Raw genomic sequence first — 13,265 nt, 5'->3', positions numbered from 1 at the left:
TAATTCACACAACCAAATATTTGGTCCATGTGTATAAAATAATTACTCAGAGATGCTGCAATGCACACAACTATTTGGGGAATAAACAGGGGCATCTACTGTTTCAGATACAATTAGAGATAACATACAAAGTCACTCCGGTTTGGAATAGAGCGGGTGCTCAAGTAGTGGCCTATCCCGTGGTAATATTTACATATAGACTTGGCGCTCCAAAATTGATGCACAAAATCGATTATTCTCATAAAGATATGGAAATCCAAAAATTATAACGTTTTGGTCCACCCTGGTCCTTCATCAGATACTGTGAAAGAATAAACAAAAATACTGAGTACTAAGTACAGAGAACAAATATAAACAACAGCATAACTGAGGAGATATGACCCATGGGTGCTGGAATATTTCTGAACCTGCAAAAGACTATGTATGTTTAAATCAGTATTTTGCCAGAGGTGGCACTCAAAGCCATTTCTGTGGGCACTCAAGTCATCATCCCAGGACAAAGTTCACCAAATAGGGGCAAATCCACTAAATCTTCCTGCAGTCCCAGGCAACTTAAGAGATGCTGCTCTCAGCGATATTTTAAAGTGAAACGTCATTGGCTGTTTGGGACTGCGGGGAAAGTGGGAAGGTGGTGACCGAATTGCAATACCTTTCGAGGTCCTCATTCTGAACCCACCATTTTTCCTCTACAGAGAGACCCTGGAGAGAAGCTACAGTGAGAGTCTTTCTTTCAACTGTATTGGGGGCCTTAAGGGCCGATATGATTGAAAGATGTGGAAGAACAGGTAGCAACAAGTTACTGCTTAAAATGCCATGTTGGCCCTTCACAGCAAATAAGTAGATTTTGGTTGTAGTTTGGGCACTCGGTCTCCAAAAGGTTCGCCATCACTGGTCTATTCTGTCACAATATCTGATGAAGCTCAAGTTTGGACCGAAATGTTATAATTTTTGGATTGCCATATCTTTAAAAGAATTATCGACTTTGTGCATCAATTTTGTAGTGCCAAAGCTCAAAATCAAAGATGTTGTAAGATCCCTCCTGCCGAGCGACAAAATAGAAGCCTATGGGGAGCGGACACAATGGGGCACATTTACTTACCCAGTCCGAGGAGTTCACCGAAAGTGGATTGTCCGATGATAATGCACTGTGCCGCAATTCACTAAGATTGTGCGCCCGATATTCGGCATGTGTCGCTTCCACACTCAGGTCCGACAGTTCACCTTCTTCTTCCTGGTGCATGTAAGTGCATTGGATGCGACACAATTTGAAAGTTAAATCCCGCGCACAGTCCTAATCCGTTGGATCAACCGCATGGAAGCCAGCACAGCTGCACCAAAATCTGCGTGCGACACAATCCCCAGCTAAATACCAGTCACAGTGGCACAAATCCCGAAAACGTTGGAAAAAAACATCGAAAGTGCGGCCGCAGATCTTTAGTAAATGAGCCCAAATGTCTCTGCTGAGCGGATACATTGCTCACTAGGACAGTGACATCACAGCCATTCACCGTCATAATCACATGGGCATTATATGTCCTCCTACATGTTGGTGTCTACAGACAATCCTGAATTCTGGCTATGAATACTCAACAATCTGCCTGTGAGCACAAGCGGTACTGGAGATTCAATTGTTTCTGGGGAAAGGAGGTGAAGAATTAGCCACTTACAACATTGTGAAGACTTCTGGTCTATAAAGGGAGAAGGGGGCAGCAGCGGATGTGGTATATTAGTTGACTTCCCAACGAACTGAATGAATCCAAAGTAAAAAGTAAATTTTAGGAACTTTGTACTAGGAGATAAAACACATCTTACTACTACTTTGAGGCTCTTTTCCTGTACCCCCCCTTTTCCCACCAACTAAACAGACAATCACTGTCATCTCTACTCCATTGATAGAGCAAGGAAGTCAACAGGTCACAAAATAAATCTATGGCAAAGGGAACAGTAACTGGAAGCTTAGAGCGGAAAAGTACAGCAACAGACAGCAGATGAAGGAAGGGGAGACAGCACCACTACATTCAATGGGGGTAGATGTATCATAAGCCATCCCCTACATATACATCAAGAGGTTTGGGCCTCCTGCTGTATGCAGTGTGAGGCTTCTAGCCAGTGTAGTTTTGGGCAAAAATCAAGCAAACGTTTAAGGTGACCGTTCGCATGGTCTAGGTAGTGCACAGGCACAGGGGAAGGACTTTCCCACACCAGCATACTCTGCCGCCCACTTGGCGTAAAGAGGAAAAGTAATTTTGATTATTTCAGGGCTTCTACACCAAATCATTTCTGGCCCTGATAACCGTTTCCCAAAGTTTCCATCACTTCATAGCTTATGTATAAATATCCTATATGATCTTCTGTAGTGTATATGTGTATCCAGCAACTCTAAGCCAACCGAGAATTAGATATTGAACAAATCTGCCATTTGTTTTTATGCATTATGAAGCAAACGTACCTTGAGAATGCTGTAGCAACACTGATGCAGAAACATATCTTGCTTAACCCCTGAATTGAATGGTTTTGCTGATAAAACAATTATAAAATTATGATAATGAGGCTCTGTTGCTCCTGTGGCTGCCCCGGCAATTCTCCTCTTACTCTAATTATGCACTGCTCCAGCCTTATCATGCCCAGCATAAGCCGAAAATAAGTCATTACTGTGTTGTCCATGACAGGCAGAAGTAATCAATCGCTGCACCATCCACCAGCTGCTGTGTACGAGTCATCCAGCTCAGGTTGATTAGTCCGGTCTGAAAAGTTCAGGAAGCTCCACATGTAATGTGTTCATGAAGACATCCAGCTTTTCCAAGGTGCTGAATTTTATAACAGTTCTGACCAAAACTCCTTGGATCAGGGATTAAACAAGATATGTTACTGCATCAGTGTAGCAACAGCATTTTCAAGGTATATTTGGTTCATAATGCATAATAGCAATTGGCAGATTTCCTTTAAGACTACTACAATTTCCAAATACAAGTCATATGATAGGCAGAGATAGTGACTTGATGATTATTTCAAAAAAGTTCAAAATAAAAATCAGACAACTAAATATTATAAAAAAAAAAAGAAACCTTTATGTACAGAAACTGACAACTGAACATACACACGTGATAAAAGATGGCACGAATCCTGAAAATGCCTCTGCGACCAAAAGTATTGGGGAAGGGGTGGCAACAGTGAGACTGGTTTTAACAAACACTGTTCAGTCCAGCAGCGAAAGTCCGGAACAATCATGTGACCCAAACTCATTGCAAGTTAAGATACATGGAGCACTGGAACAGCTGGATCAGTAGTTACTGCTCTGGACCTTCAGTAGGATACAGCATCTAGAATCCTATTAGTTTGGATCACATCACCGCCCAGGACACCATCTGACAGACCGAGGACTGTCCTTAGACAAAGGAAAAACGAGACATCTGTATGTGCTTACTACACAAACACATCGAAAGGAAGACTGAAGTGTGCGTTACATTGTGTATACATTTCACGTATGGAAGATCGGAACAACTTCTTTGTCATTACTTGCAGAGGCAAAAATACACACAACAAAAAATAATGCAGCAATACAAATAATTGTGTATAAAATGAGTCACAGTTTTCCATGCTACAGACGGCTTCAACCACATTAGTCCCGACGAGGAGTCCATGCAGGTCCTGCTGGCGGAGAATGGGTCCAATGCAGGGGGGGGTGTAGATAAAAGGTATGAATGGATGGTTTCCAAAACCTTTTAGGCACTTCAACTCGATCTAATTTTGGCCAATAAATGTGGAACATGGTAAAATAATCTTATAGAGCAGTAGTGAGGGGTGCGTTTTTTCTTTTTGTTGTCAAGTCTTCAAACCAGAAAGCCAAATTTTCATGAACACCTAGTGATCTGGAAGATGTTGACGTGCAATTATTGAGTGCGTGATCCTTCAACGGCGCAAGAAACATGGAGGTCGATAGACTTGACTGCCACTTTTATCTCCTCCAGGTTTGGAGGAAACATGGTTGTGAACTACTCAATGGAAGGAAGCTTGCTAGGGTGGGTTTAGGTATTGCTATGTAAGAAAAATGGAAGGTAGGTAGGTAGTCATAACATCAAGATGGTTCAATGGAATCCGCTAGATCTCGTTGCTCAAAATACCTGTAAGAAAGAAGACAAAAGTTGGACATACAAGAGGATATTCTTTATAGACCAGCCGCTGCCTCCCCCTGCAAGTAAAAGTATTCTATAGGAAGCTTTACAGTCATTGGGGGTGATGCATCATTCGTTTTTTTGTGGAATGGTTTTGGCGCATCTGTTGTACAAATGCTGTTTAGCAACTTTCTTTTGCACCAAATGGGGATAGGATAGTGCAAAGACACTTTGCAAATAATGAATTTGGTGCAAGCAGAGTTAATGGCATAGACTAGTTTTCACAATGCGACTGAATGAATGAATTGCGTCTTTCCATTTTGGTGTAAATTGACAGCACTCCCCCCAGCTTGGTCAATGTTCTGTGACTTTTGATAGCATTTTGTGACTCTTTATGCCACTGTCACAAACAACCCATGTAGGAGAAGATACTGCCAGGAGATTTATCAAGGCCAAAAGCCATTTTAATAAACCTGACAGCAGCAGAGCTACAAAGACAGGCATAGAATTGTGATAAGGAGCTCTGTAATAATAAAGTTACCCCCATAGAATTCTGGGAAACAGAATTTTAGAAAAAATTTGGTTTTAATATTTTTATGCAAACAGGTTCAACAGGAGGCCATGCCTGCTGCTTACTATTGGGGGGAGGCATTAATGTAACAAATCATAGGGGGAGATTTATCAAGGAGTCTTACTATAGACTATTCTTCTGCTGAGTCAGGTTTACACCTTCCCTAGCCAAACCCACAGTGTAATAAAGTAGCATAGGGAACAGATACCAATCCCATACAGATAGAGGGTCATTTATCTAAATTTTTTTGCCCCTCCTATATGTCAAATTCTTTTTCCCCCAATTCCTATATTAAATTTCTTTTTTTTTTTTTTGTCTCATTTACATTTTGTGCCAAAACGTGCAACTTTTCCCACTCGCCTAGTAAAGTTTGCCATGCCAGAGCTTTTCAGTGTTGCACCTGGTTTATCTTAAGAATACAGAAGCAGGCTTATATAAGAGTTGCAATTTGAGCACAAATAAAACTCCAATCCTGAGTTGCAGGGAAAGGAAGGGGAGAAGAAAAAGTTTGTAAGGAGTTGCAGAAGAATTTGTGACTTTCTGCTCTCCAAGTTATATCAAAACAAGCACAAAATGTCCAGACTAAAGCTACACCCCAACTATGAAGTGGGAAAAATATCCACAGAGGAAACGCCCGTTGCAGCAGCCCCCCCCCCCCCCCCAATCTGTAACAAATAAGGTAGCAGTACCTTATTGCTGCGGATCGCTGTTCCGAAATCAACCTTTGCAATTTAAAAAATTGACCTCCACCCACTGCTAGGGGCAGAATTGCGCCAGGATGCACCATCAGCTTGGTTACCCAAAGTCTGTTGAGTCGTATATTAGTTGCTCTAGTTTAAAGTAAATTAAATGGTAATTCATATGCAACTAAACTGTGCTGAAACAAGTTAATTCACTTTAACGTGGAACGTGCAGATCATTTGTAAGACTGGTCTGAACAGCAATTTTCATGTGAATCGGCCTATACTGTATACAAGGTAAAGAAACAAGTGAAAGTTCATACCTTGGATTTATCATCAGTTTCAGATTCCTTGGAAAAGGACCCATGTACAACAGTTGTTACATGGTCATGGTTGCAGTTCTGCTAGCAGACAGGGAGTCCTTGCATCATAATGAACTACGAGCAAGGATTCCCCATCCACTGCACTCAATACGAACAACAAATATCTTTTTCCACATACTAGAAAAATTTGTGTCCAGCTTTGTGTGATGTCTCACTGAGGTATATAACTAGCTCAGGCTATACGTGTGTGTGCGTGGCTAACAAAGAAGTCACTAACTAGCAGCGGGAAACCATTACCTGCCAACTAGACAGATGAACAAGTTTAATGCAGAAACCCTCTCATCTTCCCGATGTTCCTGGAAAACAAACAAAATAAAAATCAACAGTAACAGTACAGGACCCGACAGCGTTCACCATCCACAATAATCAAACTCTACATACCACGGCCGCTCGGACTTGTGAGCATCTCCGCGCCAATTGTCTAATAAGTGAATGAGCTTCTGGGAGCAGAGGCTTCTCCAAGCTGGCGAGTAAAGCGTAAAGCCATCGACCCTGTGCACAAAACAACACTATGATTTCTGATGATCGGTCAGCGAAGAAATACAACACGTGGCGTCTATGAACACTTACCAGTTCTGGAGTAAAGTCTCTTTCTTCAAACCAATTCACCAGGTACTCCAATACACTCGTAACTGTAGCCTTAAGGAAAAGCAGAATTACTAAAATTACTCCAAAATTATGAAACCTAAGCAATAAAAAACGATTTTTATATTTTTTTTTTCCAATGCCATAGATCACTTTCCTCTCCTCCCTTCACAATGGAACTGATTAATCGGGCCTTGCAGGGGAGGTTTTTTTTTTGGTGCACCACCAAAAAATATAAAATAAAAAATTGGATACTTCATGAAAATTGTGACTTTTTGAAACTCCTGCTGTAGTCACAGACAGCCCCCCACAGACATATATACATTTTATCTTATTCTGTAGCCCTATACCGGAATTATGTTAAGCAATGTAAATTTTCATTTTTTCATCATCACACAGTTTGGATCGTGCACATTTAGGCAATAATCCTCTCACCTGGCTCATTCGGCTGACAATACTCAGCAAAGGAGGGAAGCCAACCTAGAACGATGGAACACCAAGTTAACCACAATGTACAATTCATCCATCCCCCAGCCCTCAAAAAACAAAAGGGGACAATTATAAAAGCTTCTGGTATAGAAGCCCTGCAAACTACCTAGGCCAGGGGTGGCGAACCTATGGCACGGGTGCCAGAGGCGGCACTTTGAGCCCTTTCTGTGGGCACCCAGGCCATCACCCCAGAATGAAGTTCACCAGATAGAACTCAAAGAATCTGCCTGCAGAATCTTCCTACAATGATAGGCGAATTTGCCCTCCTCCTTTCAACTGCATTTGTGCCCTTGGGAGGCTGAAAGATTGAAAGTTGTCAATAGACAAGGAGAAATACATTACTACTTAAATTGCTGCGCTGGCACTTTGCAATAAATAGGTAGCTTTTGGTTGAAGTTTGGGTAGTGGGGCTCTAAAAAGTTCGCCATCACTGACCTAGGCCATGCAAACATTCACCTTCAACGTTAGTGGGGCTTTTGTGCAAAATTTGTGTAGCTTTTGCTGCCAGTGCAGCCACCCACCGGATATATGAGACCTAAGCTTCTTGATGTATCCAGCGGCGGTTCCATCATGCGCCAGAGAATGTGCGCTGGTGCATGATAAATCTCCAAGAGTATTTTATCCCTAAGATTAGGGATAGAATATTTCCTCCAATTCATCTGATTAATCATTGGATTAATCTTACAGTGTGAAGTAACAGATTTATATGGTGTTTTACCGAGTGTTTGGATCATTTTTCTAGTCTGGGATAACGGAGGTTTATATGAATTTTTACCTTTATATAATCAATCCCTGGGTTTTGATTCTCAGTGTTTAGTGCTGCGGCCAGGTCAGAATAGAGCCGCTCCCCCAAACAGAACTTCTTCCAACTTTCCTCATCTTCTGTGCTTGGCTGCAGATAGAAAGACACAGTACAATTGAGTCACATTTATACTAGATATACAGCTTTTATTTTACACAAATTCCTCAAAATCCATTGTTTGCCTGTTAACCCCAATTAAGAAGATTTCTAGGTGGAGGTCTGTCTTGCAGTAACTTCCATGATTTCCCCCCTGCCTTCCTTTCCAGGCAGCAAAACACAAAACAAAAACCAAATCCCTTCTTTCAGCTGATGGAGACAAGTGCCAGGAGATATCCTAATAAATACTTAGGAAAGATTTGATCAATGCAAACAACAGAAATAGTCTGACAACAGTCAGGGAGGGCTGCACACAAATAAAATAAATCTCCCATGTGCCCCCTTTTTTTTTTTTTTTTTTTTTACAGGCACACAGCACCTCGGGCCTGGGACGCCCTCCCATCTCCTGTTCCAGTGCCCGATACAGCGCTAGGACAGGAGTTGGGTGGGCACGACCGGCAGTAGTCGGCACCAAGGTGCTGTCCACTTGTAAGCAAACAGGAGCACGGAGGGACCATGGCGCGGGACAATGGGTGCACCTATGGAGGCAAGGACACATTCATTATACAGCTTCCCCCCCTTCCCCATTACAATCTTTACTTACTCTCAAACAACCCCTTTAAAATGGATTAGAAGACTACATGCACTCACCATCATTACATTGCTGTCGAGGGGCTGGGATTTCCAATGGCTCCTGTGCTTGTTGAGACTCTAAAAACAAAGAAAAAAAAAAAAAAAACTAAACATATAAACACGTCACAACTCCTATACAAAAGTCAAAACCAAAACACACAACAACAAATCACAATATTTGGTTTATGACATAGAACCTGTCATCTCTCTCAACATATTTCTTTACTAAAAACTTGCATTCTTAAAGAAACATCTATGGAGCAGTTTATATTATTTTGGAGAAGCTTTGCTTTTCCCATCCATTCCTTTATTATTCCCCCTAGGAATGTATAAATGACAGTTTCTCTGGTGTCTGTACATTGACAAATCACTACTGATGGAATTAGACCAGCATGTTGTTCCGATCCCATGGATTGCACATCATACAGAAATATGATGCAAGGACTCAGTCTGCCGGACAAATTGAGCGATTGGAACTGTATTAACTGTCCCCGTGCCATCAGACTTCAGCTGCGTGTCCTTGCAATTTGGTAACACCTTGTATTCAATTTATTTGTGCTATTTCGGGAGGAATATCAGGGGAACAGTATGCCGCTGAGTTTTAAGATCTGACACATGACTCTCAGGAGAGGCGACAGACACTCAGTAATACACTGACAGAAGAAAATGCTATTTTAAATGGCAAGGAGAGGGGTGGAAAAGAGCCCCCCCCAAGCCCTAGTAGCAGGTGTGAACTTTAAGAGCATAGACATATAACACAACGCTGTAATGCAGGATGTCGCCCATGTCTGTACAGCGCTGGGTGTTATTTCAACAATGGGGCAGATATCTGCATTCAGGAAAAATATACAGCAACAAATAATCTCCAGTATATCCTCACCTGTCGTACGGCCGAGAACTGGGCCACCTGTTGTTGCTGCCATCGGATGCTGGGCGAATACCCTTCAGGGGCAGGCTGGCATCCCGAGAGCTAAGACAAGCAAAAGTCTACATTGGAATTGTGCCAAATTTATATCCATGAGGCTTTGAATGGAAACATTTTACACAACAAAAGTATTGTGAATATCATCTATACCTTCTAACTAGTACATGGACACTGTGGCAAATCTGGTCACCTCCCCCAAACTGGCATAGGAATAATAGAGGAAATGCACTTAGATACCAAAGAACTTAAAAGGGCTATGCAAAAAGATGTATATCCCCTATGGGATACAGGGGTCAGGGAAGCCAGAGGTGTCTATGGTCTGCTAAGATAATGAAGACAAAAAAAGGGCGGAATGGGACTAAGGGGACTATTGTAACACTTACAATAACATACGGTATAACCTCATGGGTCATGTAATTCAGCACCTTCATTTATATAGTTTTATTTACAATTATATGTTTTTATGAAATGCCCATCAGACAACAACATTTAATATCCCCAGTTGGGACAGCTACCTATGTGTTTATATGTTTATTGAATTATTTATTTATGTATTTATTTATCCTGTTCATGATATAGAGATATATATATATATTTTTACTATCCACTTAACCCTAGTATTCGCTGTCACAAATACCAAATAGGCAACATGCCAGTACACATATCTTCCTTCCAGACGTAGGCATAATGCTCTGGGCAGCTAGCGGCTATGTGTATATACTCTCCGTAGCCGCGCATGTGCACTACCTCGTGGCACAACCCAGAATGCGAGATGTTTGTGCGCAGGCGCTCCACCACACTCCGGCTTCTCCCCTGGGCGCATGCGCCACTTTTTCGATTCGGGCGCGCGCCAGCCTGCCTTCACACTGCACAGGCGCCTGCACACCATGCGAGATGCTTGTGCGCAGGCGCTCCACCACACTCCGGCTTCTCCCCTGGGCGCATGCGCCACTTTTCGATTTGGGCGTGCGCTGGCCTGCCTCCATACTGCGCAGGCGTCTGCACACCAGCGCACAGTGCCACACACAGACACTTAAGTTAAATCTGTGTTTACAGGTGTTCTTTTCTTTATGCCAATGTAATTTACTAATATTTCTAACCCAATCGGCTGAATTGTTTTACCACTCCCTTTTATGCGAATTTTGAGACTTTATAGTCTTCTCACCATTGCAACTTTCTCAGTCCATTTTTTCAGTCTGATGAAGGGAATACTCCCGAAACGCGTCATTTTAACTGGACAATAAGGTCTTTATTTTATTCATTTATACTGTATGTTATTGTAAGTGTTAATTTCATCAATTAATTTCGTTCAATTAAAACGTCCTTTACCTTATGGTGCGAGTCGAACTAGTTAATTTTTGCTTTTCTGGTGTAGACACTCCACCGAGATAAGGCTAGTCTAGCGCCCACCCTTAGTCCCATTCCGCCCTTTTTTTTGTCTTCATTATCTGAACCATCCCGGTCCACCTCCGTGGGCACCGTCTGCTCTAGGGACTGTGGAGCTGCAGGAACGTCTAGGACAGTGAGGATTCTCCTTTGGAAAATACATTGCATACCACCAAGTGGTAAACAGGTGAGCAATATTGCTTACCCTTCTCTTAACTTTTACGCCAATGGTATCACACGAGGCGCCGTCCTCCGGTTGTTCTTTCTTTTTCTCGTTTGTGCATATGGTCTGCTAAAGCAGGTCTTGTGACCTCTGGGCTGCCCCTTCTGCCCGCCTCCCCAAACCTGGCCCCCCTAGGGGATATCTGGATTCTTGGAAAATCTACAAGCTTTTCAGCTGTTAATTTATTCACCATTTTTTAAAGTGGGAATAACAAACAGAGGAAATACAAAATAGATTTTTAAAGTATTTAAAATGATTTTCTAGGAATTTCCTGGTTACCCTAAGGCAGTGGTGGCGAACCTATGGCACAGGTGCCAGAGGCGGCACTCAGAGCCCTTTTTGTGGGCACCCGGGCCATCGCCCCAGCACACCAGACAGGACTCAAAGAATCTTCCTGCAGTTCCAAGCAACTTAAAAGATGCTGCTTTCAGTCATATTATGATACTTACTTGGCTACTTGGGGCTGTAGGAAGAGGGAGAATGAGTAGACAGGGCCGAATTATCTTTGGAGGACCTCCTACTGACCCCACAATTCTATGTGTTCGGAGGGACACTGGAAAGAAGCTAAAATGATGCAATTTTTCCATCTTTCCTTCTACTGTGTTTCTGTCATTAGGAGGCCAGTATGATTGAAAGTTGTTACAGAACAGGGAGCAATAAGTTACTGCTTTAATTTTTGGTTGGTACCTCGCAATAAATAAGGGAGTTTTGGGTTGCAGTTTGGGCACTCGGCTGCTAAAAGGTTCGCCATCACTGCCCTAAGGGGTCCAGACAGGGTTGTAGAAAAAACAAACAACAAAGCCCTTGGTCACGGCACCTGCGTCACCCAACGAGTGGCCTCCGTCCAGTGGACACCACTTTCATTGTCACTTCCTATGATTTGTACAGCGCTACAGAAGATGATGGCGCTGTATAAACAAAGATTATTATTATTGGCTGACCCCAGGTCCGAGGAGTCCACTTATTGTCTGAACAGGGTCCTGTGACGCCTTAGTAGCATCCAGTAGGACACAGACATGTTGAGGAATGTCTTCTTTACTTACCGCTATACTGACTGTCTGCTTCTTCCTCAGTTTTTTAGGATCAATCTGAGCAATGACCACATCAGGACACCGGGCGGCCTCAATCCTACAAAATATGAGAAGGACAATACATAATGAGATGATTAGAGACACCCAATCAGCAAGTTATCCCCTATATTGTGGGCTTGATGTGGCTGGAAAATCAGTTTAAAAGGCAATAAAATAGTAAAGTAGGGGGTAACAAATGATCCTTATTGTGTAAACATCACCAGGGGGTTAGAATTTGAGAAGTTTCTTTCATTGGAGAAACCCCTTTAGTGAAGGCTGGAAAAGAGAAGGGGGCAGGCGGCTGGGGTTACTGACAGGGGAGGGGAATGATGCATGGAAGCGGGGGGCACATCACATGACCTGCTAGGCTTCTACTTCCAATACATAGACAGGTAGCAGAGATCTTGAACAGGATATATGCCGTTGCCCCCTGGTGCATGTCCTGCTAGGCTTATACTTCCAATACAATGACAGGTAGCAGAGATCTTGAATAGGATATATGCTGTTATACCAAGGTGCTGCATGGAATTGGTGAATGCCCTGCTAGGCTTAATCGTCCAATACAATGACAGGTAGCAGAGATCTTTAACACGAAGCCTGCTGATAGCTCCTGATATTGGTGCATGCTCTGCTAGGCTTATGGTTGCAATACAATGACAGGTAGCAGAGATCTTGAACATGAAGCATGCTGATAGCCCATGTTATTGGTGCATGCTCTGCTAGGCTTAAACTTCCAATACAATGACAGGTAGCAGAGATCTTGAGCATGGTGTATGCTGATATCCCCTGGTGCATAGTGATGCACGCCCTGCAGACCTACCATAACATGACTACCACCCCCGGGGTTACACAGTATAAGCACAGCCAGGGGCTTCCTCAGTGTACGTGACGTCACTGCACCCATCCGTGACGTGATTACTTACTGCACCCGCCTCAGATACTCCTGCGGGGTCCTAGGGGCGACTGCGGGATCGAAGTCCTCGGTGAGGTCGCACTCGTCCACCGGTAGGAGCCGCGGCATCAGCTCCTCCGGCCCGGAGTCCATGCTGGTGTCAGTCAGTGCACGCTCAGCCGGCGGTGGAACGCACGATACAACGGCGCCGCTGATTGGCTGCTGCAGATTTATAGCGCGCCCCGTGCTGGTCGCACTAGTGCCTGAATAGAGATCGCTGCGATATTAAACATCACTCACGTGTTACTGCGTTCTTTGCGTTTTGTAGTGCGTTTTTTTTCCTTTTAATATAAATAACAGAGTGAATGAACGCCTGTATGTGTGGATTGTGTGTCGCACTATAAGTCCCAGGCTGCCC

The 13,265-nt window shown here is 43.2% G+C and overlaps 1 protein-coding gene across 2 annotated transcripts; it reads right to left on the bottom strand.

The window, feature by feature from the left end:
• Positions 1 to 3,043: 3,043 nt before the first annotated feature.
• Positions 3,044 to 13,187, bottom strand: GEMIN2 (gem nuclear organelle associated protein 2). 2 transcript variants are annotated; one of them, XM_072115361.1, is made up of 10 exons: positions 12,879 to 13,187; positions 11,929 to 12,013; positions 9,232 to 9,321; positions 8,370 to 8,429; positions 7,596 to 7,712; positions 6,767 to 6,811; positions 6,317 to 6,385; positions 6,128 to 6,238; positions 5,964 to 6,042; positions 3,044 to 4,121 (listed from the first exon to the last, which is right to left on the bottom strand). In XM_072115361.1, exons 1-9 carry the CDS (start codon positions 12,998 to 13,000, stop codon positions 5,980 to 5,982), a joined length of 762 nt encoding a protein of 253 aa, XP_071971462.1. In that variant the 5' UTR covers positions 13,001 to 13,187; the 3' UTR covers positions 3,044 to 4,121; positions 5,964 to 5,979. The 2 variants fall into 2 exon arrangements, with proteins under 2 accessions (XP_071971462.1, XP_071971461.1); XM_072115360.1 differs by having other exon boundaries at positions 5,984 to 6,042.
• Positions 13,188 to 13,265: the final 78 nt, after the last annotated feature.

The sequence above is a fragment of the Engystomops pustulosus genome, chromosome 7 (genome assembly GCF_040894005.1).
Source record: "Engystomops pustulosus chromosome 7, aEngPut4.maternal, whole genome shotgun sequence".
Classification (NCBI taxonomy): Eukaryota; Metazoa; Chordata; class Amphibia; order Anura; family Leptodactylidae; genus Engystomops; species Engystomops pustulosus.
Note: the sequence above shows the minus strand (reverse complement) of the source record. Positions and strands in the feature narration are given on the sequence as shown.